Below are 21,450 nucleotides of genomic sequence, written 5' to 3'. Positions count from 1 at the left end.
TGCCGTGTTCTTAGAACACACCGTTAGTGTGGTTGAAACCATAGACTACTATAAGCTGGACTGAACCGTATGAGGTTAAGGTTTAAGCGCAGTCACGCATGAATGAACTGGGCGCCAAACGTCGTTGAGCGCTTGTAGCACTGAAGAAAGTGGGTTGAAAACTCGGAAAAAATGACGCATTGTTGTATACCAGGCTGTTTTTATCGACACAACAGCAAAAATGCACCCAAGCGATCTCTCTTTATAATTAAAAGGCCAGATCTGGGGACAAAATCAAAGGAAGAAAAAGATCACTACAGTAATCTTACGAAGTTTGTGTTAGGCATCCGCGATTCCAGCAAAGGAGATCAAATAAAATCTTTATTACACAAGGAAACGTGAGTAGCGATGTTTTTGCAACTAGACTAAATTGAAAAAATACTAAATTAAAAGGTACTACAGGGCAGCAATTTGTGAGGCTCACTTTAAACCCGAGGATGTAAAGGTACAGGCGTCAAGAAAAATCTTACGTATAGGATCATACCCCAGTGAAAACTTGCCAAAAAAATACTATGGGACCAAACAGGTAAAATTTGACCAAATTATGTTTTATTTAAAATCGATGACAGTAATGAACACATGCAATTGACAGATAACTAGAAAGGAACCAAAAGTTAGACTTTCCCCAGTGAGTCAAAGAAGGTATCTCAGTTTAGATCAGTTAAAAAAGGCATTTCAGCATCTACCCAAGCATTGTTTTGGTAGGCATACAGATTATTGGTATAGGCTTGGTCAGTTGTGTACTTACGAGCCACTAGTGGCCCATTTAGAAATTAAGATCAGGTTGTTTTATGTTTTCTTGTTTCAAAATTGCGAAAAATGATAACCATACATTTGTTTTAGATAAATGGTCATGTTCACTTCGACATAATAAATTTGTCATGGAGTACTACTTGTCTGAATCCAGTGTCTGTCCGTACATCTGGTATGTTTGTGACAAAAAAATTAATAGAACTTTCAGCTACAACTGGTCATATTTTTGCAGTGTATGCATAAGTTCAGGGGTCAATATTGATTGGGTATCATACTATGGCTGGAGAATTGACCTTGAAAGCAAGATGTTGGGTAACATCTATCCGTTGACAAATTTTTTAGGTGAGTAATTAAATTTTTAGAAGGACTAAGGAACATAAGTGTGTTGATCGTTTAGATAATTTGGAAAAGTTTGACATTTGCACTGGAGTCAGTTTTCGCACTAGTAGCAGTAACATCCATGCAATTCAAAGTTGGAACTCAGCTTGCCTTTCTTCTCAGGAGATAATTAGGTCACCAACTTGTGCAGTAGTTGGTATGTAACCTTAAATAGGAAAGGATAAATTGCAAATTAATGCTTGTACTTTGTAGTTAAAAAAGACTTGCAAAAGCAGAAGTGTCACAATTGCTGTAAATATGATACAAAGACCAAATACAACAGAAAATATGTGTCAGAGAAGGATATTCCAGAGGTTTTGGATGATGAACTAGTTATAGTTGATGAATTGTTGCACAAAGACATGGTTGTATGTGTAAATGTTTAAATTTTTGTTTGCAGGAATTTAGAGTAAATCACAATTTTATTCTTTTTTAGAATGTTTTTAATAGTGAAATAGGTGATATGAATGAGTGGCAAAGGATGTTTTTTAAGGAGCAGTTTAAAAATGCAAAGGCCATTCCAAGTGCTCGCCGATATCATCCTGATGTCATTAGATGGGCAATAGAGTTGTATGCCAAATCACCATCAGCATACCAACAGTTAAGAACAACAGGGGTGTTAGTTCTCCCCTCAACCAAAACATTACAACAATACAGGTGATGTTATTATATTCACACATTATGCCTAATCTGAAAAAACATGTTTTTGTTATTCTAGAAATTTTGGGTCATCATCCCCCGGGATTAATGAGCTCGCAGTGGCTGAAATGAAGAAACTTAAATCAACCATAGATGGTTACATAACTGTTGATGAAATGAAAGGTATAATGTATTAATTCAATGATTTTTATCTTTGTCTAATAATTGCTTCACAGTTAAAGAAAATCTGGTTATTCAAAATGGAAAACTTCTTGGATTTATTGATTTTGGGGAAAGAATGTTTGATGCAAAGCTAGCAACACACATCTGTGGTAACTGTTTTCTCCAGATTAGGTTAAAAAATATGGTCTTAGGCTTAAATATTTGACATGTTTTGCAGTTTTTTATGCTCGGTCACTGAAAAAAGAACTGTCCTTGCCATTGTCTTGGTGGCCAACAACCGTTACTCCATCATTTCAACTTGCTTCATTGTTTTGGGAGGCTGTGGGAATTTGTGAGACAAATAATTTCCATGTTCATGCTGTAGTTGCTGATGGATGTTCAGTAAACAGAAAATTCTTTGATTTAATTCATGGATCTAAATATTTACCAAGCCAAAAATACACAGCTCCCAACCCATATCACTCCACAGATGACATTTTAATTTGCTGTGACACAAGCCATCTTTTAAAGGTATGCCATGCAACAAAATCTACTTTAGGTGCAAATTTTGTTGCAATCCAGCCTTTTTATTTAAGACATCAAGAAACGCTGTGTATTCATCAAAACCGGGTGGCACAAAATACCTGTGCAAATCAGGTGAAGACATTTTGTGGCCACATATTAAAACCCTTTATGAACTGGAAAGTAGCAAACCACTGCACAAAACAAAACTAAGTCCTGCTCATATGGACCTACATTCCTACAGCAAGGTAAGTCAAGCGAAACCTTTTGTGAAGATATATAAACCTGCCAATGCAGCAAGTGTTACAGACACCTTGTCATATTTGCAGTTGGTCTATACCAGTGGGAAAATTTGCACATTTTTTTAGCACATTTATATTATAGTTTTGTGCAAATAAAAATACAAATAAACTTCCAATACTTTTTCAGATGAAAGTATCATTGGCTAAAGATACACTAAGTTGGGCTGTTGCTACTGCATTAAAGCAAGATGTTGCAAAATCTGAAGGAACTTCCACTTTCATTTTTAAACTTGACAAGTACTTTTATTATCTTGAATTAATGACTTTTGTTTCAAACATTCAGCTAACTATTGTTTACAGGTGGTTTGAAATTGTAAATTGCGGTGTTAAAAATGCAATTAAATCACCTGATGACGAAAGACTTTCGTGGTTGCAAAAACATTTCATTCAGTACCTTCTTGATTGGAGAGTAAGTTGTTTGTTAATAGTTTTTCTTGCCTCCTTTTTCAAGCCTGTGTTTTATTAGAATGAAGTTGATGTGATTTATCCTGGTGAGGAAAAACGGATTATATCCAGGTCAACATGGGAAGGCTTGTTATTTTCAACTCAAAACCTAATTGCCTTGACAAACCGACTGTTATTAAACAATTTTCAGTATGTGTGTTTGGGCATGGTTACCCAGGATGTCCTAGAAGCAGTGTTTGGAAATTTGGTTTGTACATCATTTTATTATGCAGCTTTTTGTTAGACTTATTAGTTTTAATTTAGAGGTCAATAATGAGAAGGAACACCAATCCAGACATTAAACAAATTGGATATGGATTGTCTAACATTTCTCAAAGAAAAATTATTAAAAAAATAAAGGGAGGCAACACCACATTCGGAAAATCCAATGTATGGACAAGTGTGTGTGAAGAACCATTGAGCAAAAAAATTAAAAATAAATAAAATTCTGCTGCAAGTTTTTCAACGATCATGCTTTTTATTGTGGTCGTTCTTCACATGCAAATTTTGAAATACAATAATACACCTGTTACGGGCATTGAGGAAACAAAATGGCAATACAAATAAATGTCAAAGAAGATAGTTGAATTTATACTCCAAAGTGGGAATTTTACTTGGATATCCGCTTGAGATCACCACGTAGCCCAGCTGACTGAATATTTGGCTTTTTGAGATACTTGTGAAGTGTAAATTTTGCAAAATTGTGTAACAGAACTTTAAAAAACAAAAACAACACATAATCTAATACTTGAGTTACTGAACCAAAATCCACTTTCAATTGGTCACACAACTTTTTTATAAAGTTACAATAATAAACATCATTTTTTGCTTTTTCTAAAAGATTTGTAAAGTTAATAAGACGCACCTCTTTTTTAATTTCTCTGTTGTGCAATTTCATAAAATATAAAATCAACTGTAAAAATTCAGCACTGGGGTAAAGCAATGATTCAAATTTTTTTTCAACTAAAGTAACATAATGAGTAGTGGCATGCTCCTGACATAAACTGTTCAATATTGGTGTTTGATGGGGAAACTTTTTTGTTGCTTTTCTTATCAAATACCCAGACATGTATTCCAGAATCTCTGCAAAATAAGACAAACAGATAAATAATAATTTTGTCAAAATAACTACCCATTTTTTGTACCTTTGTCTCTACCATTTATTTCTTCCTGCCCATGGGCTTTTTCCAAATCTGGTGAAGCTGCACAATGTATTACAATAGCATCAAACAACTTGATTAAAAGTTGTGCTGCTTGGTTCTGTGGAAGAAGGAGGTGCAGCGATGCATTCATGCAAAGTGCTGGATATCTTTTATATAATTGGTCACGATTTTGGTCTCTTTTGAATGATGAAATCAGTGTCCCTATAAACCCAATAACAGAAGGAGGAACAGAAGTTGGTAGCTCATCTTCGGTTATACGGGCAAGAGCATTTTTGGCCTGAACATAGATAGCCGTTGCTTCCTCGTCAGACACGTTTATATTAAATTTTGTTTGTGCTGTGGCTGATGCAAAGTCTTTGTCATCCAAACTTAAAAACGCTTCTTCAATTTCACGAAAAGTTAAATTTTCTAAGTTAAATGGCATGGTTACTGATAACTTGCGTGGTGAGTTCCAAATCAACCTAAAGCAAAAACTAAAGATAATTAGGTATTTTGAATCAATACAAAAGGGTTACTAAACTAAACTCGAACAAACAATATATATAATTGCAACGTTAGCCTTAATACGACACTTAAAACTCATTTACAATGACGAAATTACACCCATTGCATGGGCGTTATCTGCCATTTACAGCCGCCATGCGCCCATGTCACTCAAGCGTGACTGCGCTAAACATCAAAAATGCATTTAAAATATTAACGTTTAAATCAAAGCTCTTTTTGTATTAACAAAAAACAAAAAATGCAACAAAAAAACATTTTAGACATACATGCCAGTTTTTGTTGTATTCCGAACTTTAATTTTAAAGATATCTCCGATTACTTTGTACGCATAAATTAGACGGTTCAGTCCAGCTTATAGTAGTCTATGTTGAAACACACCGGCGTGTTGAAACAACACACTGTTTTTTGTAGTGCATCGACGCGTCGTATCAATCCCAATTTTTTCAAGTGCAGTTCCTTGGTTTCAAACTAAATGAACAAAGCAAATGAATTAAAATTGCGTCGACCGGGAGTCGAACCCGGAACTAGTGCTTGGAAGGCACCAATGCTAACCGTTACACCATCGACGCGTTGTATCAATCCCGAATTTTGCGTGTGTAGTTTCTTTGTTTCCAACTAAATGAGCAAAGCAAATGAATTAAAATTGCGTCGACCGGGAGTAGAACCCGGAACTAGTGCTTGGAAGGCACCAATGCTAACCGTTACACCATCGACGCGTCGTATCAATCCCAATTTTTTCAAGTGCAGTTCCTTGGTTTCAAACTAAATGAACAAACCAAATGAATTAAAATTGCGTCGACCGGGAGTCGAACCCGGAACTAGTGCTTGGAAGGCACCAATGCTAACCGTTACACCATCGACGCGTTGTATCAATCCCGAATTTTGCGTGTGTAGTTTCTTTGTTTCCAACTAAATGAGCAAAGCAAATGAATTAAAATTGCGTCGACCGGGAGTCGAACCCGGAACTAGTGCTTGGAAGGCACCAATGCTAACCGTTTCACCATCGACGCGTCGTATCAATCCCAATTTTTTCAAGTGCAGTTCCTTGGTTTCAAACTAAATGAACAAAGCAAATGAATTAAAATTGCGTCGACCGGGAGTCGAACCCGGAACTAGTGCTTGGAAGGCACCAATGCTAACCGTTACACCATCGACGCGTTGTATCAATCCCGAATTTTGCGTGTGTAGTTTCTTTGTTTCCAACTAAATGAGCAAAGCAAATGAATTAAAATTGCGTCGACCGGGAGTCGAACCCGGAACTAGTGCTTGGAAGGCACCAATGCTAACCGTTTCACCATCGACGCGTCGTATCAATCCCAATTTTTTCAAGTGCAGTTCCTTGGTTTCAAACTAAATGAACAAAGCAAATGAATTAAAATTGCGTCGACCGGGAGTCGAACCCGGAACTAGTGCTTGGAAGGCACCAATGCTAACCGTTACACCATCGACGCGTTGTATCAATCCCGAATTTTGCGTGTGTAGTTTCTTTGTTTCCAACTAAATGAGCAAAGCGAATGAATTAAAATTGCGTCGACCGGGAGTCGAACCCGGAACTAGTGCTTGGAAGGCACCAATGCTAACCGTTACACCATCGACGCGTTGTATCAATCCCGAATTTTGCGTGTGTAGTTTCTTTGTTTCCAACTAAATGAGCAAACCAAATGAATTAAAATTGCGTCGACCGGGAGTCGAACCCGGAACTAGTGCTTGGAAGGCACCAATGCTAACCGTTACACCATCGACGCGTTGAATCAATCCCGAATTTTGCGTGTGTAGTTTCTTTGTTTCCAACTAAATGAGCAAACCAAATGAATCAAAATTGCGTCGACCGGGAGTCGAACCCGGAACTAGTGCTTGGAAGGCACCAATGCTAACCGTTACACCATCGACGCGTTGTATCAATCCCAATTTTTGCGTGTGTAGTTCCTTTCTTTCCAACTAAATGAACAAAGCAAATGAATTAAAATTGCGTCGACCGGGAGTCGAACCCGGAACTAGTGCTTGGAAGGCACCAATGCTAACCGTTACACATCGACGCGTTGTATCAATCCCGAATTTTGCGTGTGTAGTTTCTTTGTTTCCAACTAAATGAACAAACCAAATGAATCACCAATGCTAACCGTTACACCATCGACGCGTTGTATCAATCCCGAATTTTGCGTGTGTAGTTTCTTTGTTTCCAACTAAATGAGCAAACCAAATGAATTAAAATTGCGTCGACCGGGAGTCGAACCCGGAACTAGTGCTTGGAAGGCACCAATGCTAACCGTTACACATCGACGCGTTGTATCAATCCCGAATTTTGCGTGTGTAGTTTCTTTGTTTCCAACTAAATGAACAAACCAAATGAATCACCAATGCTAACCGTTACACCATCGACGCGTTGTATCAATCCCGAATTTTGCGTGTGTAGTTTCTTTGTTTCCAACTAAATGAGCAAACCAAATGAATTAAAATTGCGTCGACCGGGAGTCGAACCCGGAACTAGTGCTTGGAAGGCACCAATGCTAACCGTTACACCATCGACGCGTTGTATCAATCCCAATTTTTGCAAGTGCAGTTCCTCTGTTTCCAACCAAATCAACAAACCAAATGAATCAAAATTGCGTCGACGGGGAGTCGAACCCGGAACTAGTGCTTGGAAGGCACCAATGCTAACTGTTACACCATCGACGCGTTGTATCAATCCCGAATTTTGCGAGTGTAGTTTCTTTGTTTCCAACTAAATGAGCAAACCAAATGAATTAAAATTGCGTCGACCGGGAGTCGAACCCGGAACTAGTGCTTGGAAGGCACCAATGCTAACCGTTACACCATCGACGCGTTGTATCAATCCCGAATTTTGCGTGCGTAGTTTCTTTGTTTCCAACTAAATGAGCAAACCAAATGAATTAAAATTGCGTCGACCGGGAGTCGAACCCGGAACTAGTGCTTGGAAGGCACCAATGCTAACCGTTACACCATCGACGCGTTGTATCAATCCCAATTTTTGCGTGTGTAGTTCCTTTGTTTCCAACTAAATGAACAAAGCAAATGAATTAAAATTGCGTCGACCGGGAGTCGAACCCGGAACTAGTGCTTGGAAGGCACCAATGCTAACCGTTACACCATCGACGCGTTGTATCAATCCCGAATTTTGCGTGTGTAGTTTCTTTGTTTCCAACTAAATGAGCAAAGCAAATGAATTAAAATTGCGTCGACCGGGAGTCGAACCCGGAACTAGTGCTTGGAAGGCACCAATGCTAACCGTTACACCATCGACGCGTTGTATCAATCCCGAATTTTGCGTGTGTAGTTTCTTTGTTTCCAACTAAATGAACAAACCAAATGAATTAAAATTGCGTCGACCGGGAGTCGAACCCGGAACTAGTGCTTGGAAGGCACCAATGCTAACCGTTACACCATCGACGCGTTGTATCTATCCCGAATTTTGCGTGTGTAGTTCCTTTGTTTCCAACTAAATGAGCAAACCAAATGAATTAAAATTGCGTCGACCGGGAGTCGAACCCGGAACTAGTGCTTGGAAGGCACCAATGCTAACCGTTACACCATCGACGCGTCGTATCAATCCCGAATTTTGCGTGTGTAGTTTCTTTGTTTCCAACTAAATGAGCAAAGCAAATGAATTAAAATTGCGTCGACCGGGAGTCGAACCCGGAACTAGTGCTTGGAAGGCACCAATGCTAACCGTTACACCATCGACGCGTTGTATCAATTCTAATTTTTGCAAGTGCAGTTCCTTTGTTTCCAACTAAATGAACAAACCAAATGAATTAAAATTGCGTCGACCGGGAATCGAACCCGGAACTAGTGCTTGGAAGGCACCAATGCTAACCGTTACACCATCGACGCGTTGTGTCAATCGCGAATTTTGCGTGTGTTGTTTCTTTGTTTCCAACTAAATGAGCAAACCAAATGAATTAAAATTGCGTCGACCGGGAGTCGAACCCGGAACTAGTGCTTGGAAGGCACCAATGCTAACCGTTACACCATCGACGCGTTGTATCAATCGCGAATTTTGCGTGTGTAGTTCCTTTGTTTCCAACTAAATGAGCAAAACAAATGAATTAAAATTGCGTCGACCGGGAGTCGAACCCGGAACTAGTGCTTGGAAGGCACCAATGCTAACCGTTACACCATCGACGCGTTGTATCAATCCCGAATTTTGCGTGTGTAGTTTCTTTGTTTCCAACTAAATGAACAAAGCAAATGAATTAAAATTGCGTCGACCGGGAGTCGAACCCGGAACTAGTGCTTGGAAGGCACCAATGCTAACCGTTACACCATCGACGCGTTGTATCAATCCCGAATTTTGCGTGTGTAGTTTCTTTGTTTCCAACTAAATGAGCAAAGCAAATGAATTAAAATTGCGTCGACCGGGAGTCGAACCCGGAACTAGTGCTTGGAAGGCACCAATGCTAACCGTTACACCATCGACGCGTCGTATCAATCCCAATTTTTTCAAGTGCAGTTCCTTGGTTTGAAACTAAATGAACAAAGCAAATGAATTAAAATTGCGTCGACCGGGAGTCGAACCCGGAACTAGTGCTTGGAAGGCACCAATGCTAACCGTTACACCATCGACGCGTTGTATCAATCCCGAATTTTGCGTGTGTAGTTTCTTTGTTTCCAACTAAATGAGCAAAGCAAATGAATTAAAATTGCGTCGACCGGGAGTAGAACCCGGAACTAGTGCTTGGAAGGCACCAATGCTAACCGTTACACCATCGACGCGTCGTATCAATCCCAATTTTTTCAAGTGCAGTTCCTTGGTTTCAAACTAAATGAGCAAACCAAATGAATTAAAATTGCGTCGACCGGGAGTCGAACCCGGAACTAGTGCTTGGAAGGCACCAATGCTAACCGTTACACCATCGACTCGTCGTATTAATCCCGAATTTTGCGTGTGCAGTTTCTTTGTTTCCAACTAAATGAGCAAAACAAATGAATTAAAATTGCGTCGACCGGGAGTCGAACCCGGAACTAGTGCTTGGAAGGCACCAATGCTAACCGTTACACCATCGACGCGTTGTATCAATCCCGAATTTTGCGTGTGTAGTTTCTTTGTTTCCAACTAAATGAACAAAGCAAATGAATTAAAATTGCGTCGACCGGGAGTCGAACCCGGAACTAGTGCTTGGAAGGCACCAATGCTAACCGTTACACCATCGACGCGTTGTATCAATCCCGAATTTTGCGTGTGTAGTTTCTTTGTTTCCAACTAAATGAGCAAAGCAAATGAATTAAAATTGCGTCGACCGGGAGTCGAACCCGGAACTAGTGCTTGGAAGGCACCAATGCTAACCGTTACACCATCGACGCGTTGTATCAATCCCGAATTTTGCGTGTGTAGTTTCTTTGTTTCCAACTAAATGAGCAAAGCAAATGAATTAAAATTGCGTCGACCGGGAGTAGAACCCGGAACTAGTGCTTGGAAGGCACCAATGCTAACCGTTACACCATCGACGCGTCGTATCAATCCCAATTTTTTCAAGTGCAGTTCCTTGGTTTCAAACTAAATGAGCAAACCAAATGAATTAAAATTGCGTCGACCGGGAGTCGAACCCGGAACTAGTGCTTGGAAGGCACCAATGCTAACCGTTACACCATCGACTCGTTGTATTAATCCCGAATTTTGCGTGTGCAGTTTCTTTGTTTCCAACTAAATGAGCAAAACAAATGAATTAAAATTGCGTCGACCGGGAGTCGAACCCGGAACTAGTGCTTGGAAGGCACCAATGCTAACCGTTACACCATCGACGCGTTGTATCAATCCCGAATTTTGCGTGTGTAGTTTCTTTGTTTCCAACTAAATGAACAAAGCAAATGAATTAAAATTGCGTCGACCGGGAGTCGAACCCGGAACTAGTGCTTGGAAGGCACCAATGCTAACCGTTACACCATCGACGCGTTGTATCAATCCCGAATTTTGCGTGTGTAGTTTCTTTGTTTCCAACTAAATGAGCAAAGCAAATGAATTAAAATTGCGTCGACCGGGAGTCGAACCCGGAACTAGTGCTTGGAAGGCACCAATGCTAACCGTTACACCATCGACGCGTTGTATCAATCCCGAATTTTGCGTGTGCAGTTTCTTTGTTTCCAACTAAATGAGCAAAGCAAATGAATTAAAATTGCGTCGACCTGGAGTCGAACCCGGAACTAGTGCTTGGAAGGCACCAATGCTAACCGTTACACCATCGACGCGTTGTATCAATCCCGAATTTTGCGTGTGTAGTTTCTTTGTTTCCAACTAAATGAGCAAACCAAATGAATTAAAATTGCGTCGACCGGGAGTCGAACCCGGAACTAGTGCTTGGAAGGCACCAATGCTAACCGTTACACCATCGACGCGTTGTATCAATCCCGAATTTTGCGTGTGTAGTTTCTTTGTTTCCAACTAAATGAGCAAAGCAAATGAATTAAAATTGCGTCGACCGGGAGTCGAACCCGGAACTAGTGCTTGGAAGGCACCAATGCTAACCGTTACACCATCGACGCGTTGTATCAATTCTAATTTTTGCAAGTGCAGTTCCTTTGTTTCCAACTAAATGAACAAACCAAATGAATTAAAATTGCGTCGACCGGGAGTCGAACCCGGAACTAGTGGTTGGAAGGCACCAATGCTAACCGTTACACCATCGACGCGTTGTATCAATCGCGAATTTTGCGTGTGTTGTTTCTTTGTTTCCAACTAAATGAGCAAACCAAATGAATCAAAATTGCGTCGACCGGGAGTCGAACCCGGAACTAGTGCTTGGAAGGCACCAATGCTAACCGTTACACCATCGACGCGTTGTATCAATCCCAATTTTTGCGTGTGTAGTTCCTTTGTTTCCAACTAAATGAACAAACCAAATGAATTAAAATTGCGTCGACCGGGAGTCGAGCCCGGAACTAGTGCTTGGAAGGCACCAATGCTAACCGTTACACCATCGACTCGTTGTATTAATCCCGAATTTTGCGTGTGCAGTTTCTTTGTTTCCAACTAAATGAGCAAAACAAATGAATTAAAATTGCGTCGACCGGGAGTCGAACCCGGAACTAGTGCTTGGAAGGCACCAATGCTAACCGTTACACCATCGACGCGTTGTATCAATCCCGAATTTTGCGTGTGTAGTTTCTTTGTTTCCAACTAAATGAACAAAGCAAATGAATTAAAATTGCGTCGACCGGGAGTCGAACCCGGAACTAGTGCTTGGAAGGCACCAATGCTAACCGTTACACCATCGACGCGTTGTATCAATCCCGAATTTTGCGTGTGTAGTTTCTTTGTTTCCAACTAAATGAGCAAAGCAAATGAATTAAAATTGCGTCGACCGGGAGTCGAACCCGGAACTAGTGCTTGGAAGGCACCAATGCTAACCGTTACACCATCGACGCGTCGTATCAATCCCAATTTTTTCAAGTGCAGTTCCTTGGTTTCAAACTAAATGAACAAACCAAATGAATTAAAATTGCGTCGACCGGTAGTCGAACCCGGAACTAGTGCTTGGAAGGCACCAATGCTAACCGTTACACCATCGACGCGTTGTATCAATCCCGAATTTTGCGTGTGTAGTTTCTTTGTTTCCAACTAAATGAGCAAACCAAATGAATTAAAATTGCGTCGACCGGGAGTCGAACCCGGAACTAGTGCTTGGAAGGCACCAATGCTAACCGTTACACCATCGACGCGTTGTATCAATTCTAATTTTTGCAAGTGCAGTTCCTTTGTTTCCAACTAAATGAGCAAAGCAAATGAATTAAAATTGCGTCGACCGGGAGTCGAACCCGGAACTAGTGCTTGGAAGGCACCAATGCTAACCGTTACACCATCGACGCGTTGTATCAATTCTAATTTTTGCAAGTGCAGTTCCTTTGTTTCCAACTAAATGAACAAACCAAATGAATTAAAATTGCGTCGACCGGGAGTCGAACCCGGAACTAGTGGTTGGAAGGCACCAATGCTAACCGTTACACCATCGACGCGTTGTATCAATCGCGAATTTTGCGTGTGTTGTTTCTTTGTTTCCAACTAAATGAGCAAACCAAATGAATCAAAATTGCGTCGACCGGGAGTCGAACCCGGAACTAGTGCTTGGAAGGCACCAATGCTAACCGTTACACCATCGACGCGTTGTATCAATCCCAATTTTTGCGTGTGTAGTTCCTTTGTTTCCAACTAAATGAACAAACCAAATGAATTAAAATTGCGTCGACCGGGAGTCGAGCCCGGAACTAGTGCTTGGAAGGCACCAATGCTAACCGTTACACCATCGACTCGTTGTATTAATCCCGAATTTTGCGTGTGCAGTTTCTTTGTTTCCAACTAAATGAGCAAAACAAATGAATTAAAATTGCGTCGACCGGGAGTCGAACCCGGAACTAGTGCTTGGAAGGCACCAATGCTAACCGTTACACCATCGACGCGTTGTATCAATCCCGAATTTTGCGTGTGTAGTTTCTTTGTTTCCAACTAAATGAACAAAGCAAATGAATTAAAATTGCGTCGACCGGGAGTCGAACCCGGAACTAGTGCTTGGAAGGCACCAATGCTAACCGTTACACCATCGACGCGTTGTATCAATCCCGAATTTTGCGTGTGTAGTTTCTTTGTTTCCAACTAAATGAGCAAAGCAAATGAATTAAAATTGCGTCGACCGGGAGTCGAACCCGGAACTAGTGCTTGGAAGGCACCAATGCTAACCGTTACACCATCGACGCGTCGTATCAATCCCAATTTTTTCAAGTGCAGTTCCTTGGTTTCAAACTAAATGAACAAACCAAATGAATTAAAATTGCGTCGACCGGTAGTCGAACCCGGAACTAGTGCTTGGAAGGCACCAATGCTAACCGTTACACCATCGACGCGTTGTATCAATCCCGAATTTTGCGTGTGTAGTTTCTTTGTTTCCAACTAAATGAGCAAAGCAAATGAATTAAAATTGCGTCGACCGGGAGTCGAACCCGGAACTAGTGCTTGGAAGGCACCAATGCTAACCATTACACCATCGACGCGTCGTATCAATCCCAATTTTTTCAAGTGCAGTTCCTTGGTTTCAAACTAAATGAACAAACCAAATGAATTAAAATTGCGTCGACCGGGAGTCGAACCCGGAACTAGTGCTTGGAAGGCACCAATGCTAACCGTTACACCATCGACGCGCTGTATCAATCCCGAATTTTGCGTGCGTAGTTTATTTCTTTCCAACTAAATGAGCAAAGCAAATGAATTTAAATTTCGTCGACCGGGAGTCGAACCCGGAACTAGTGCTTGGAAGGCACCAATGCTAACCGTTACACCATCGACGCGTTGTATCAATCCCGAATTTTGCGTGTGTAGTTTCTTTGTTTCCAACTAAATGAGCAAAGCAAATGAATTAAAATTGCGTCGACCGGGAGTCGAACCCGGAACTAGTGCTTGGAAGGCACCAATGCTAACCGTTACACCATCGACGCGTTGTATCAATCCCGAATTTTGCGTGTGTAGTTCCTTTGTTTCCAACTAAATGAACAAAGCAAATGAATTAAAATTGCGTCGACCGGGAGTCGAACCCAGAACTAGTGCTTGGAAGGCACCAATGCTAACCGTTACACCATCGACGCGTTGTATCAATCCCGAATTTTGCGTGTGTAGTTTCTTTGTTTCCAACTAAATGAGCAAAGCAAATGAATTAAAATTGCGTCGACCGGGAGTCGAACCCGGAACTAGTGCTTGGAAGGCACCAATGCTAACCGTTACACCATCGACGCGTTGTATCAACCCGAATTTTGCGTGCGTAGTTTCTTTGTTTCCAACTAAATGAGCAAACCAAATGAATTAAAATTGCGTCGACCGGGAGTCGAACCCGGAACTAGTGCTTGGAAGGCACCAATGCTAACCGTTACACCATCGACGCGTTGTATCAATCCCAATTTTTGCGTGTGTAGTTCCTTTGTTTTCAACTAAATGAACAAACCAAATGAATTAAAATTGCGTCGACCGGGAGTCGAACCCGGAACTAGTGCTTGGAAGGCACCAATGCTAACCGTTACACCATCGACGCGTTGTATCAATCCCGAATTTTGCGTGTGTAGTTTCTTTGTTTCCAACTAAATGAGCAAAGCAAATGAATCAAAATTGCGTCGACCGGGAGTCGAACCCGGAACTAGTGCTTGGAAGGCACCAATGCTAACCGTTACACCATCGACGCGTTGTATCAATCCCGAATTTTGCGTGTGTAGTTTCTTTGTTTCCAACTAAATGAGCAAACCAAATGAATTAAAATTGCGTCGACCGGGAGTCGAACCCGGAACTAGTGCTTGGAAGGCACCAATGCTAACCGTTACACCATCGACGCGTTGTATCAATCCCGAATTTTGCGTGTGTAGTTCCTTTGTTTCCAACTAAATGAACAAACCAAATGAATTTAAATTGCGTCGACCGGGAGTCGAACCCGGAACCAGTGCTTGGAAGGCACCAATGCTAACCGTTACACCATCGACGCGTTGTATCAATCCCAATTTTTGCGTGTGTAGTTCCTTTGTTTCCAACTAAATGAACAAACCAAATGAATTAAAATTGCGTCGACCGGAAGTCGAGCCCGGAACTAGTGCTTGGAAGGCACCAATGCTAACCGTTACACCATCGACGCGCTGTATCAATCCCGAATTTTGCGTGCGTAGTTTATTTCTTTCCAACTAAATGAGCAAAGCAAATGAATTTAAATTTCGTCGACCGGGAGTCGAACCCGGAACTAGTGCTTGGAAGGCACCAATGCTAACCGTTACACCATCGACGCGTTGTATCAATCCCGAATTTTGCGTGTGTGGTTTCTTTGTTTCCAACTAAATGAGCAAAGCAAATGAATTAAAATTGCGTCGACCGGGAGTCGAACCCGGAACTAGTGCTTGGAAGGCACCAATGCTAACCGTTACACCATCGACGCGTTGTATCAATCCCAATTTTTGCGTGTGTAGTTCCTTTGTTTCCAACTAAATGAATAAAGCAAATGAATTAAAATTGCGTCGACCGGGAGTCGAACCCGGAACCAGTGCTTGGAAGGCACCAATGCTAACCGTTACACATCGACGCGTTGTATCAATCCCGAATTTTGCGTGTGTAGTTTCTTTGTTTCCAACTAAATGAACAAACCAAATGAATCACCAATGCTAACCGTTACACCATCGACGCGTTGTATCAATCCCGAATTTTGCGTGTGTAGTTTCTTTGTTTCCAACCAAATGAGCAAAGCAAATGAATTAAAATTGCGTCGACCGGGAGTCGAACCCGGAACTAGTGCTTGGAAGGCACCAATGCTAACCGTTACACCATCGACGCGTTGTATCAATCCCAATTTTTGCAAGTGCAGTTCCTCTGTTTCCAACTAAATCAACAAACCAAATGAATCAAAATTGCGTCGACCGGGAGTCGAACCCGGAACTAGTGCTTGGAAGGCACCAATGCTAACCGTTACACCATCGACGCGTTGTATCAACCCGAATTTTGCGTGCGTAGTTTCTTTGTTTCCAACTAAATGAGCAAACCAAATGAATTAAAATTGCGTCGACCGGGAGTCGAACCCGGAACTAGTGCTTGGAAGGCACCAATGCTAACCGTTACACCATCGACGCGTTGTATCAATCCCAATTTTTGCGTGTGTAGTTCCTTTGTTTTCAACTAAATGAACAAACCAAATGAATTAAAATTGCGTCGACCGGGAGTCGAACCCGGAACTAGTGCTTGGAAGGCACCAATGCTAACCGTTACACCATCGACGCGTTGTATCAATCCCGAATTTTGCGTGTGTAGTTTCTTTGTTTCCAACTAAATGAGCAAAGCAAATGAATCAAAATTGCGTCGACCGGGAGTCGAACCCGGAACTAGTGCTTGGAAGGCACCAATGCTAACCGTTACACCATCGACGCGTTGTATCAATCCCGAATTTTGCGTGTGTAGTTTCTTTGTTTCCAACTAAATGAGCAAACCAAATGAATTAAAATTGCGTCGACCGGGAGTCGAACCCGGAACTAGTGCTTGGAAGGCACCAATGCTAACCGTTACACCATCGACGCGTTGTATCAATCCCGAATTTTGCGTGTGTAGTTCCTTTGTTTCCAACTAAATGAACAAACCAAATGAATTTAAATTGCGTCGACCGGGAGTCGAACCCGGAACCAGTGCTTGGAAGGCACCAATGCTAACCGTTACACCATCGACGCGTTGTATCAATCCCAATTTTTGCGTGTGTAGTTCCTTTGTTTCCAACTAAATGAACAAACCAAATGAATTAAAATTGCGTCGACCGGAAGTCGAGCCCGGAACTAGTGCTTGGAAGGCACCAATGCTAACCGTTACACCATCGACGCGTTGTATCAATCCCGAATTTTGCGTGTGTAGTTTCTTTGTTTCCAACTAAATGAACAAACCATATGAATTAAAATTGCGTCGACCGGGAGTCGAGCCCGGAACTAGTGCTTGGAAGGCACCAATGCTAACCGTTACACCATCGACTCGTTGTATTAATCCCGAATTTTGCGTGTGCAGTTTCTTTGTTTCCAACTAAATGAGCAAAACAAATGAATTAAAATTGCGTCGACCGGGAGTCGAACCCGGAACTAGTGCTTGGAAGGCACCAATGCTAACCGTTACACCATCGACGCGTTGTATCAATCCCGAATTTTGCGTGTGTAGTTTCTTTGTTTCCAACTAAATGAACAAAGCAAATGAATTAAAATTGCGTCGACCGGGAGTCGAATCCGGAACTAGTGCTTGGAAGGCACCAATGCTAACCGTTACACCATCGACGCGCTGTATCAATCCCGAATTTTGCGTGCGTAGTTTATTTCTTTCCAACTAAATGAGCAAAGCAAATGAATTTAAATTTCGTCGACCGGGAGTCGAACCCGGAACTAGTGCTTGGAAGGCACCAATGCTAACCGTTACACCATCGACGCGTTGTATCAATCCCGAATTTTGCGTGTGTGGTTTCTTTGTTTCCAACTAAATGAGCAAAGCAAATGAATTAAAATTGCGTCGACCGGGAGTCGAACCCGGAACTAGTGCTTGGAAGGCACCAATGCTAACCGTTACACCATCGACGCGTTGTATCAATCCCAATTTTTGCGTGTGTAGTTCCTTTGTTTCCAACTAAATGAATAAAGCAAATGAATTAAAATTGCGTCGACCGGGAGTCGAACCCGGAACCAGTGCTTGGAAGGCACCAATGCTAACCGTTACACATCGACGCGTTGTATCAATCCCGAATTTTGCGTGTGTAGTTTCTTTGTTTCCAACTAAATGAACAAACCAAATGAATCACCAATGCTAACCGTTACACCATCGACGCGTTGTATCAATCCCGAATTTTGCGTGTGTAGTTTCTTTGTTTCCAACTAAATGAGCAAAGCAAATGAATCAAAATTGCGTCGACCGGGAGTCGAACCCGGAACTAGTGCTTGGAAGGCACCAATGCTAACCGTTACACCATCGACGCGTTGTATCAATCCCGAATTTTGCGTGTGTAGTTTCTTTGTTTCCAACTAAATGAGCAAAGCAAATGAATTAAAATTGCGTCGACCGGGAGTCGAACCCGGAACTAGTGCTTGGAAGGCACCAATGCTAACCGTTACACCATCGACGCGTTGTATCAATCCCGAATTTTGCGTGTGTTGTTTCTTTGTTTCCAACTAAATGAGCAAAGCAAATGAATTAAAATTGCGTCGACCGGGAGTCGAACCCGGAACTAGTGCTTGGAAGGCACCAATGCTAACCGTTACACCATCGACGCGTTGTATCAATCCCGAATTTTGCGTGTGTAGTTTCTTTGTTTCCAACTAAATGAACAAAGCAAATGAATTAAAATTGCGTCGACCGGGAGTCGAACCCGGAACTAGTGCTTGGAAGGCACCAATGCTAACCGTTACACCATCGACGCGTTGTATCAATCCCGAATTTTGCGTGTGTAGTTTCTTTGTTTCCAACTAAATGAGCAAAGCAAATGAATTAAAATTGCGTCGACCGGGAGTCGAACCCGGAACTAGTGCTTGGAAGGCACCAATGCTAACCGTTACACCATCGACGCGTTGTATCAATTCTAATTTTTGCAAGTGCAGTTCCTTTGTTTCCAACTAAATGAACAAACCAAATGAATTAAAATTGCGTCGACCGGGAATCGAACCCGGAACTAGTGCTTGGAAGGCACCAATGCTAACCGTTACACCATCGACGCGTTGTATCAATCGCGAATTTTGCGTGTGTTGTTTCTTTGTTTCCAACTAAATGAGCAAACCAAATGAATTAAAATTGCGTCGACCGGGAGTCGAACCCGGAACTAGTGCTTGGAAGGCACCAATGCTAACCGTTACACCATCGACGCGTTGTATCAATCGCGAATTTTGCGTGTGTAGTTCCTTTGTTTCCAACTAAATGAACAAACCAAATGAATTTAAATTGCGTCGACCGGGAGTCGAACCCGGAACTAGTGCTTGGAAGGCACCAATGCTAACCGTTACACCATCGACGCGATGTATCAATCCCAATTTTTGCGTGTGTAGTTCCTTTGTTTCCAACTAAATGAACAAAGCAAATGAATTAAAATTGCGTCGACCGGGAGTCGAGCCCGCAACTAGTGCTTGGAAGGCACCAATGCTAACCGTTACACCATCGACGCGTTGAATCAATCCCGAATTTTGCGTGTGTAGTTTCTTTGTTTCCAACTAAATGAACAAGCCATAAGAATTAAAATTGCGTCGACCGGGAGTCGAACCCGGAACTAGTGCTTGGAAGGCACCAATGCTAACCGTTACACCATCGACTCGTTGTATCAATCCCGAATTTTGCGTGTGTAGTTTCTTTGTTTCCAACTAAATGAACAAAGCAAATGAATTAAAATTGCGTCGACCGGGAGTCGAACCCGGAACTAGTGCTTGGAAGGCACCAATGCTAACCGTTACACCATCGACGCGTTGTATCAATCCCGAATTTTGCGTGTGTAGTTCCTTTGTTTCCAACTAAATGAACAAACCAAATGAATTTAAATTGCGTCGACCGGGAGTCGAACCCGGAACCAGTGCTTGGAAGGCACCAATGCTAACCGTTACACCATCGACGCGTTGTATCAATCCCAATTTTTGCGTGTGTAGTTCCTTTGTTTCCAACTAAATGAACAAACCAAATGAATTAAAATTGCGTCGACCGGAAGTCGAGCCCGGAACTAGTGCTTGGAAGGCACCAATGCTAACCGTTACACCATCGACGCGTTGTATCAATCCCGAATTTTGCGTGTGTAGTTTCTTTGTTTCCAACTAAATGAACAAACCATATGAATTAAAATTGCGTCGACCGGGAGTCGAGCCCGGAACTAGTGCTTGGAAGGCACCAATGCTAACCGTTACACCATCGACTCGTTGTATTAATCCCGAATTTTGCGTGTGCAGTTTCTTTGTTTCCAACTAAATGAGCAAAACAAATGAATTAAAATTGCGTCGACCGGGAGTCGAACCCGGAACTAGTGCTTGGAAGGCACCAATGCTAACCGTTACACCATCGACGCGTTGTATCAATCCCGAATTTTGCGTGTGTAGTTTCTTTGTTTCCAACTAAATGAACAAAGCAAATGAATTAAAATTGCGTCGACCGGGAGTCGAATCCGGAACTAGTGCTTGGAAGGCACCAATGCTAACCGTTACACCATCGACGCGCTGTATCAATCCCGAATTTTGCGTGCGTAGTTTATTTCTTTCCAACTAAATGAGCAAAGCAAATGAATTTAAATTTCGTCGACCGGGAGTCGAACCCGGAACTAGTGCTTGGAAGGCACCAATGCTAACCGTTACACCATCGACGCGTTGTATCAATCCCGAATTTTGCGTGTGTGGTTTCTTTGTTTCCAACTAAATGAGCAAAGCAAATGAATTAAAATTGCGTCGACCGGGAGTCGAACCCGGAACTAGTGCTTGGAAGGCACCAATGCTAACCGTTACACCATCGACGCGTTGTATCAATCCCAATTTTTGCGTGTGTAGTTCCTTTGTTTCCAACTAAATGAATAAAGCAAATGAATTAAAATTGCGTCGACCGGGAGTCGAACCCGGAACCAGTGCTTGGAAGGCACCAATGCTAACCGTTACACATCGACGCGTTGTATCAATCCCGAATTTTGCGTGTGTAGTTCCTTTGTTTCCAACTAAATGAACAAACCAAATGAATCACCAATGCTAACCGTTACACCATCGACGCGTTGTATCAATCCCGAATTTTGCGTGTGTAGTTTCTTTGTTTCCAACTAAATGAGCAAAGCAAATGAATCAAAATTGCGTCGACCGGGAGTCGAACCCGGAACTAGTGCTTGGAAGGCACCAATGCTAACCGTTACACCATCGACGCGTTGTATCAATCCCGAATTTTGCGTGTGTAGTTTCTTTGTTTCCAACTAAATGAGCAAAGCAAATGAATTAAAATTGCGTCGACCGGGAGTCGAACCCGGAACTAGTGCTTGGAAGGCACCAATGCTAACCGTTACACCATCGACGCGTTGTATCAATCCCGAATTTTGCGTGTGTTGTTTCTTTGTTTCCAACTAAAT

General features: G+C 42.0%; 2 protein-coding genes and 84 non-coding genes across 86 annotated transcripts in view; 1 reads left to right on the top strand and 85 right to left on the bottom strand.

Moving 5' to 3' along the window:
- LOC145229560 (complement receptor type 1-like) overlaps positions 1 to 21,450 on the top strand; it is a 105,739-nt gene that overhangs the window by 44,720 nt on the left and 39,569 nt on the right. The gene's annotated exons all lie outside the window — the stretch shown is intronic.
- On the bottom strand, positions 3,850 to 4,886 carry LOC145228279 (uncharacterized). Its single transcript, XM_080093286.1, has 2 exons — positions 4,385 to 4,886; positions 3,850 to 4,322 (listed from the first exon to the last, which is right to left on the bottom strand). Exons 1-2 carry the CDS (start codon positions 4,824 to 4,826, stop codon positions 3,850 to 3,852), a joined length of 915 nt encoding a protein of 304 aa, XP_079949412.1. The 5' UTR covers positions 4,827 to 4,886.
- Positions 5,404 to 5,475, bottom strand: Trnag-ucc (transfer RNA glycine (anticodon UCC)). Its single transcript has one exon. It is a non-coding gene; the product is annotated as a tRNA-Gly (tRNA).
- On the bottom strand, positions 5,551 to 5,622 carry Trnag-ucc (transfer RNA glycine (anticodon UCC)). Its single transcript has one exon. It is a non-coding gene; the product is annotated as a tRNA-Gly (tRNA).
- On the bottom strand, positions 5,698 to 5,769 carry Trnag-ucc (transfer RNA glycine (anticodon UCC)). The gene has a single exon. It is a non-coding gene; the product is annotated as a tRNA-Gly (tRNA).
- On the bottom strand, positions 5,845 to 5,916 carry Trnag-ucc (transfer RNA glycine (anticodon UCC)). Its single transcript has one exon. It is a non-coding gene; the product is annotated as a tRNA-Gly (tRNA).
- Positions 5,992 to 6,063, bottom strand: Trnag-ucc (transfer RNA glycine (anticodon UCC)). Its single transcript has one exon. It is a non-coding gene; the product is annotated as a tRNA-Gly (tRNA).
- Positions 6,139 to 6,210, bottom strand: Trnag-ucc (transfer RNA glycine (anticodon UCC)). The gene has a single exon. It is a non-coding gene; the product is annotated as a tRNA-Gly (tRNA).
- Trnag-ucc (transfer RNA glycine (anticodon UCC)) lies at positions 6,286 to 6,357 on the bottom strand. Its single transcript has one exon. It is a non-coding gene; the product is annotated as a tRNA-Gly (tRNA).
- On the bottom strand, positions 6,433 to 6,504 carry Trnag-ucc (transfer RNA glycine (anticodon UCC)). The gene has a single exon. It is a non-coding gene; the product is annotated as a tRNA-Gly (tRNA).
- Trnag-ucc (transfer RNA glycine (anticodon UCC)) lies at positions 6,580 to 6,651 on the bottom strand. Its single transcript has one exon. It is a non-coding gene; the product is annotated as a tRNA-Gly (tRNA).
- Positions 6,727 to 6,798, bottom strand: Trnag-ucc (transfer RNA glycine (anticodon UCC)). The gene has a single exon. It is a non-coding gene; the product is annotated as a tRNA-Gly (tRNA).
- Positions 7,364 to 7,435, bottom strand: Trnag-ucc (transfer RNA glycine (anticodon UCC)). Its single transcript has one exon. It is a non-coding gene; the product is annotated as a tRNA-Gly (tRNA).
- On the bottom strand, positions 7,658 to 7,729 carry Trnag-ucc (transfer RNA glycine (anticodon UCC)). Its single transcript has one exon. It is a non-coding gene; the product is annotated as a tRNA-Gly (tRNA).
- On the bottom strand, positions 7,805 to 7,876 carry Trnag-ucc (transfer RNA glycine (anticodon UCC)). The gene has a single exon. It is a non-coding gene; the product is annotated as a tRNA-Gly (tRNA).
- Trnag-ucc (transfer RNA glycine (anticodon UCC)) lies at positions 7,952 to 8,023 on the bottom strand. Its single transcript has one exon. It is a non-coding gene; the product is annotated as a tRNA-Gly (tRNA).
- On the bottom strand, positions 8,099 to 8,170 carry Trnag-ucc (transfer RNA glycine (anticodon UCC)). The gene has a single exon. It is a non-coding gene; the product is annotated as a tRNA-Gly (tRNA).
- Trnag-ucc (transfer RNA glycine (anticodon UCC)) lies at positions 8,246 to 8,317 on the bottom strand. Its single transcript has one exon. It is a non-coding gene; the product is annotated as a tRNA-Gly (tRNA).
- Positions 8,393 to 8,464, bottom strand: Trnag-ucc (transfer RNA glycine (anticodon UCC)). Its single transcript has one exon. It is a non-coding gene; the product is annotated as a tRNA-Gly (tRNA).
- Trnag-ucc (transfer RNA glycine (anticodon UCC)) lies at positions 8,540 to 8,611 on the bottom strand. Its single transcript has one exon. It is a non-coding gene; the product is annotated as a tRNA-Gly (tRNA).
- Trnag-ucc (transfer RNA glycine (anticodon UCC)) lies at positions 8,687 to 8,758 on the bottom strand. Its single transcript has one exon. It is a non-coding gene; the product is annotated as a tRNA-Gly (tRNA).
- Positions 8,834 to 8,905, bottom strand: Trnag-ucc (transfer RNA glycine (anticodon UCC)). Its single transcript has one exon. It is a non-coding gene; the product is annotated as a tRNA-Gly (tRNA).
- Trnag-ucc (transfer RNA glycine (anticodon UCC)) lies at positions 8,981 to 9,052 on the bottom strand. The gene has a single exon. It is a non-coding gene; the product is annotated as a tRNA-Gly (tRNA).
- On the bottom strand, positions 9,128 to 9,199 carry Trnag-ucc (transfer RNA glycine (anticodon UCC)). Its single transcript has one exon. It is a non-coding gene; the product is annotated as a tRNA-Gly (tRNA).
- Trnag-ucc (transfer RNA glycine (anticodon UCC)) lies at positions 9,275 to 9,346 on the bottom strand. Its single transcript has one exon. It is a non-coding gene; the product is annotated as a tRNA-Gly (tRNA).
- Trnag-ucc (transfer RNA glycine (anticodon UCC)) lies at positions 9,422 to 9,493 on the bottom strand. The gene has a single exon. It is a non-coding gene; the product is annotated as a tRNA-Gly (tRNA).
- On the bottom strand, positions 9,569 to 9,640 carry Trnag-ucc (transfer RNA glycine (anticodon UCC)). Its single transcript has one exon. It is a non-coding gene; the product is annotated as a tRNA-Gly (tRNA).
- Trnag-ucc (transfer RNA glycine (anticodon UCC)) lies at positions 9,863 to 9,934 on the bottom strand. The gene has a single exon. It is a non-coding gene; the product is annotated as a tRNA-Gly (tRNA).
- Trnag-ucc (transfer RNA glycine (anticodon UCC)) lies at positions 10,010 to 10,081 on the bottom strand. Its single transcript has one exon. It is a non-coding gene; the product is annotated as a tRNA-Gly (tRNA).
- Trnag-ucc (transfer RNA glycine (anticodon UCC)) lies at positions 10,157 to 10,228 on the bottom strand. Its single transcript has one exon. It is a non-coding gene; the product is annotated as a tRNA-Gly (tRNA).
- On the bottom strand, positions 10,304 to 10,375 carry Trnag-ucc (transfer RNA glycine (anticodon UCC)). Its single transcript has one exon. It is a non-coding gene; the product is annotated as a tRNA-Gly (tRNA).
- On the bottom strand, positions 10,598 to 10,669 carry Trnag-ucc (transfer RNA glycine (anticodon UCC)). Its single transcript has one exon. It is a non-coding gene; the product is annotated as a tRNA-Gly (tRNA).
- Positions 10,745 to 10,816, bottom strand: Trnag-ucc (transfer RNA glycine (anticodon UCC)). Its single transcript has one exon. It is a non-coding gene; the product is annotated as a tRNA-Gly (tRNA).
- Positions 10,892 to 10,963, bottom strand: Trnag-ucc (transfer RNA glycine (anticodon UCC)). Its single transcript has one exon. It is a non-coding gene; the product is annotated as a tRNA-Gly (tRNA).
- Positions 11,186 to 11,257, bottom strand: Trnag-ucc (transfer RNA glycine (anticodon UCC)). Its single transcript has one exon. It is a non-coding gene; the product is annotated as a tRNA-Gly (tRNA).
- Positions 11,333 to 11,404, bottom strand: Trnag-ucc (transfer RNA glycine (anticodon UCC)). Its single transcript has one exon. It is a non-coding gene; the product is annotated as a tRNA-Gly (tRNA).
- On the bottom strand, positions 11,480 to 11,551 carry Trnag-ucc (transfer RNA glycine (anticodon UCC)). The gene has a single exon. It is a non-coding gene; the product is annotated as a tRNA-Gly (tRNA).
- Positions 11,627 to 11,698, bottom strand: Trnag-ucc (transfer RNA glycine (anticodon UCC)). Its single transcript has one exon. It is a non-coding gene; the product is annotated as a tRNA-Gly (tRNA).
- Positions 11,921 to 11,992, bottom strand: Trnag-ucc (transfer RNA glycine (anticodon UCC)). Its single transcript has one exon. It is a non-coding gene; the product is annotated as a tRNA-Gly (tRNA).
- Positions 12,068 to 12,139, bottom strand: Trnag-ucc (transfer RNA glycine (anticodon UCC)). The gene has a single exon. It is a non-coding gene; the product is annotated as a tRNA-Gly (tRNA).
- On the bottom strand, positions 12,215 to 12,286 carry Trnag-ucc (transfer RNA glycine (anticodon UCC)). Its single transcript has one exon. It is a non-coding gene; the product is annotated as a tRNA-Gly (tRNA).
- On the bottom strand, positions 12,509 to 12,580 carry Trnag-ucc (transfer RNA glycine (anticodon UCC)). Its single transcript has one exon. It is a non-coding gene; the product is annotated as a tRNA-Gly (tRNA).
- On the bottom strand, positions 12,656 to 12,727 carry Trnag-ucc (transfer RNA glycine (anticodon UCC)). Its single transcript has one exon. It is a non-coding gene; the product is annotated as a tRNA-Gly (tRNA).
- On the bottom strand, positions 12,803 to 12,874 carry Trnag-ucc (transfer RNA glycine (anticodon UCC)). The gene has a single exon. It is a non-coding gene; the product is annotated as a tRNA-Gly (tRNA).
- Trnag-ucc (transfer RNA glycine (anticodon UCC)) lies at positions 12,950 to 13,021 on the bottom strand. Its single transcript has one exon. It is a non-coding gene; the product is annotated as a tRNA-Gly (tRNA).
- Positions 13,244 to 13,315, bottom strand: Trnag-ucc (transfer RNA glycine (anticodon UCC)). Its single transcript has one exon. It is a non-coding gene; the product is annotated as a tRNA-Gly (tRNA).
- Positions 13,391 to 13,462, bottom strand: Trnag-ucc (transfer RNA glycine (anticodon UCC)). The gene has a single exon. It is a non-coding gene; the product is annotated as a tRNA-Gly (tRNA).
- Trnag-ucc (transfer RNA glycine (anticodon UCC)) lies at positions 13,538 to 13,609 on the bottom strand. The gene has a single exon. It is a non-coding gene; the product is annotated as a tRNA-Gly (tRNA).
- On the bottom strand, positions 13,832 to 13,903 carry Trnag-ucc (transfer RNA glycine (anticodon UCC)). The gene has a single exon. It is a non-coding gene; the product is annotated as a tRNA-Gly (tRNA).
- Trnag-ucc (transfer RNA glycine (anticodon UCC)) lies at positions 13,979 to 14,050 on the bottom strand. The gene has a single exon. It is a non-coding gene; the product is annotated as a tRNA-Gly (tRNA).
- Positions 14,126 to 14,197, bottom strand: Trnag-ucc (transfer RNA glycine (anticodon UCC)). The gene has a single exon. It is a non-coding gene; the product is annotated as a tRNA-Gly (tRNA).
- On the bottom strand, positions 14,273 to 14,344 carry Trnag-ucc (transfer RNA glycine (anticodon UCC)). Its single transcript has one exon. It is a non-coding gene; the product is annotated as a tRNA-Gly (tRNA).
- Positions 14,420 to 14,491, bottom strand: Trnag-ucc (transfer RNA glycine (anticodon UCC)). The gene has a single exon. It is a non-coding gene; the product is annotated as a tRNA-Gly (tRNA).
- Trnag-ucc (transfer RNA glycine (anticodon UCC)) lies at positions 14,567 to 14,638 on the bottom strand. Its single transcript has one exon. It is a non-coding gene; the product is annotated as a tRNA-Gly (tRNA).
- Trnag-ucc (transfer RNA glycine (anticodon UCC)) lies at positions 14,713 to 14,784 on the bottom strand. Its single transcript has one exon. It is a non-coding gene; the product is annotated as a tRNA-Gly (tRNA).
- Positions 14,860 to 14,931, bottom strand: Trnag-ucc (transfer RNA glycine (anticodon UCC)). Its single transcript has one exon. It is a non-coding gene; the product is annotated as a tRNA-Gly (tRNA).
- On the bottom strand, positions 15,007 to 15,078 carry Trnag-ucc (transfer RNA glycine (anticodon UCC)). Its single transcript has one exon. It is a non-coding gene; the product is annotated as a tRNA-Gly (tRNA).
- Trnag-ucc (transfer RNA glycine (anticodon UCC)) lies at positions 15,154 to 15,225 on the bottom strand. The gene has a single exon. It is a non-coding gene; the product is annotated as a tRNA-Gly (tRNA).
- Positions 15,301 to 15,372, bottom strand: Trnag-ucc (transfer RNA glycine (anticodon UCC)). The gene has a single exon. It is a non-coding gene; the product is annotated as a tRNA-Gly (tRNA).
- On the bottom strand, positions 15,595 to 15,666 carry Trnag-ucc (transfer RNA glycine (anticodon UCC)). The gene has a single exon. It is a non-coding gene; the product is annotated as a tRNA-Gly (tRNA).
- Trnag-ucc (transfer RNA glycine (anticodon UCC)) lies at positions 15,742 to 15,813 on the bottom strand. The gene has a single exon. It is a non-coding gene; the product is annotated as a tRNA-Gly (tRNA).
- Positions 16,134 to 16,205, bottom strand: Trnag-ucc (transfer RNA glycine (anticodon UCC)). Its single transcript has one exon. It is a non-coding gene; the product is annotated as a tRNA-Gly (tRNA).
- Positions 16,281 to 16,352, bottom strand: Trnag-ucc (transfer RNA glycine (anticodon UCC)). The gene has a single exon. It is a non-coding gene; the product is annotated as a tRNA-Gly (tRNA).
- On the bottom strand, positions 16,427 to 16,498 carry Trnag-ucc (transfer RNA glycine (anticodon UCC)). The gene has a single exon. It is a non-coding gene; the product is annotated as a tRNA-Gly (tRNA).
- On the bottom strand, positions 16,574 to 16,645 carry Trnag-ucc (transfer RNA glycine (anticodon UCC)). The gene has a single exon. It is a non-coding gene; the product is annotated as a tRNA-Gly (tRNA).
- Positions 16,721 to 16,792, bottom strand: Trnag-ucc (transfer RNA glycine (anticodon UCC)). Its single transcript has one exon. It is a non-coding gene; the product is annotated as a tRNA-Gly (tRNA).
- On the bottom strand, positions 16,868 to 16,939 carry Trnag-ucc (transfer RNA glycine (anticodon UCC)). The gene has a single exon. It is a non-coding gene; the product is annotated as a tRNA-Gly (tRNA).
- Trnag-ucc (transfer RNA glycine (anticodon UCC)) lies at positions 17,015 to 17,086 on the bottom strand. Its single transcript has one exon. It is a non-coding gene; the product is annotated as a tRNA-Gly (tRNA).
- On the bottom strand, positions 17,456 to 17,527 carry Trnag-ucc (transfer RNA glycine (anticodon UCC)). The gene has a single exon. It is a non-coding gene; the product is annotated as a tRNA-Gly (tRNA).
- Positions 17,603 to 17,674, bottom strand: Trnag-ucc (transfer RNA glycine (anticodon UCC)). Its single transcript has one exon. It is a non-coding gene; the product is annotated as a tRNA-Gly (tRNA).
- On the bottom strand, positions 17,750 to 17,821 carry Trnag-ucc (transfer RNA glycine (anticodon UCC)). The gene has a single exon. It is a non-coding gene; the product is annotated as a tRNA-Gly (tRNA).
- On the bottom strand, positions 17,897 to 17,968 carry Trnag-ucc (transfer RNA glycine (anticodon UCC)). The gene has a single exon. It is a non-coding gene; the product is annotated as a tRNA-Gly (tRNA).
- Trnag-ucc (transfer RNA glycine (anticodon UCC)) lies at positions 18,289 to 18,360 on the bottom strand. Its single transcript has one exon. It is a non-coding gene; the product is annotated as a tRNA-Gly (tRNA).
- Trnag-ucc (transfer RNA glycine (anticodon UCC)) lies at positions 18,436 to 18,507 on the bottom strand. Its single transcript has one exon. It is a non-coding gene; the product is annotated as a tRNA-Gly (tRNA).
- Positions 18,583 to 18,654, bottom strand: Trnag-ucc (transfer RNA glycine (anticodon UCC)). Its single transcript has one exon. It is a non-coding gene; the product is annotated as a tRNA-Gly (tRNA).
- On the bottom strand, positions 18,730 to 18,801 carry Trnag-ucc (transfer RNA glycine (anticodon UCC)). The gene has a single exon. It is a non-coding gene; the product is annotated as a tRNA-Gly (tRNA).
- Trnag-ucc (transfer RNA glycine (anticodon UCC)) lies at positions 18,877 to 18,948 on the bottom strand. The gene has a single exon. It is a non-coding gene; the product is annotated as a tRNA-Gly (tRNA).
- On the bottom strand, positions 19,024 to 19,095 carry Trnag-ucc (transfer RNA glycine (anticodon UCC)). Its single transcript has one exon. It is a non-coding gene; the product is annotated as a tRNA-Gly (tRNA).
- Trnag-ucc (transfer RNA glycine (anticodon UCC)) lies at positions 19,171 to 19,242 on the bottom strand. The gene has a single exon. It is a non-coding gene; the product is annotated as a tRNA-Gly (tRNA).
- On the bottom strand, positions 19,318 to 19,389 carry Trnag-ucc (transfer RNA glycine (anticodon UCC)). The gene has a single exon. It is a non-coding gene; the product is annotated as a tRNA-Gly (tRNA).
- Positions 19,759 to 19,830, bottom strand: Trnag-ucc (transfer RNA glycine (anticodon UCC)). Its single transcript has one exon. It is a non-coding gene; the product is annotated as a tRNA-Gly (tRNA).
- Positions 19,906 to 19,977, bottom strand: Trnag-ucc (transfer RNA glycine (anticodon UCC)). The gene has a single exon. It is a non-coding gene; the product is annotated as a tRNA-Gly (tRNA).
- On the bottom strand, positions 20,347 to 20,418 carry Trnag-ucc (transfer RNA glycine (anticodon UCC)). The gene has a single exon. It is a non-coding gene; the product is annotated as a tRNA-Gly (tRNA).
- Trnag-ucc (transfer RNA glycine (anticodon UCC)) lies at positions 20,788 to 20,859 on the bottom strand. Its single transcript has one exon. It is a non-coding gene; the product is annotated as a tRNA-Gly (tRNA).
- Positions 21,180 to 21,251, bottom strand: Trnag-ucc (transfer RNA glycine (anticodon UCC)). Its single transcript has one exon. It is a non-coding gene; the product is annotated as a tRNA-Gly (tRNA).
- Positions 21,327 to 21,398, bottom strand: Trnag-ucc (transfer RNA glycine (anticodon UCC)). Its single transcript has one exon. It is a non-coding gene; the product is annotated as a tRNA-Gly (tRNA).

This window comes from Phallusia mammillata, chromosome 5, assembly GCF_965637545.1.
Source record: "Phallusia mammillata chromosome 5, kaPhaMamm4.hap1.1, whole genome shotgun sequence".
In the NCBI taxonomy this organism is placed as follows: domain Eukaryota; kingdom Metazoa; phylum Chordata; class Ascidiacea; order Phlebobranchia; family Ascidiidae; genus Phallusia; species Phallusia mammillata.
The sequence above is the reverse complement of the archived record's forward strand: the minus strand, read 5'-3'. Positions and strand labels throughout refer to the sequence as shown.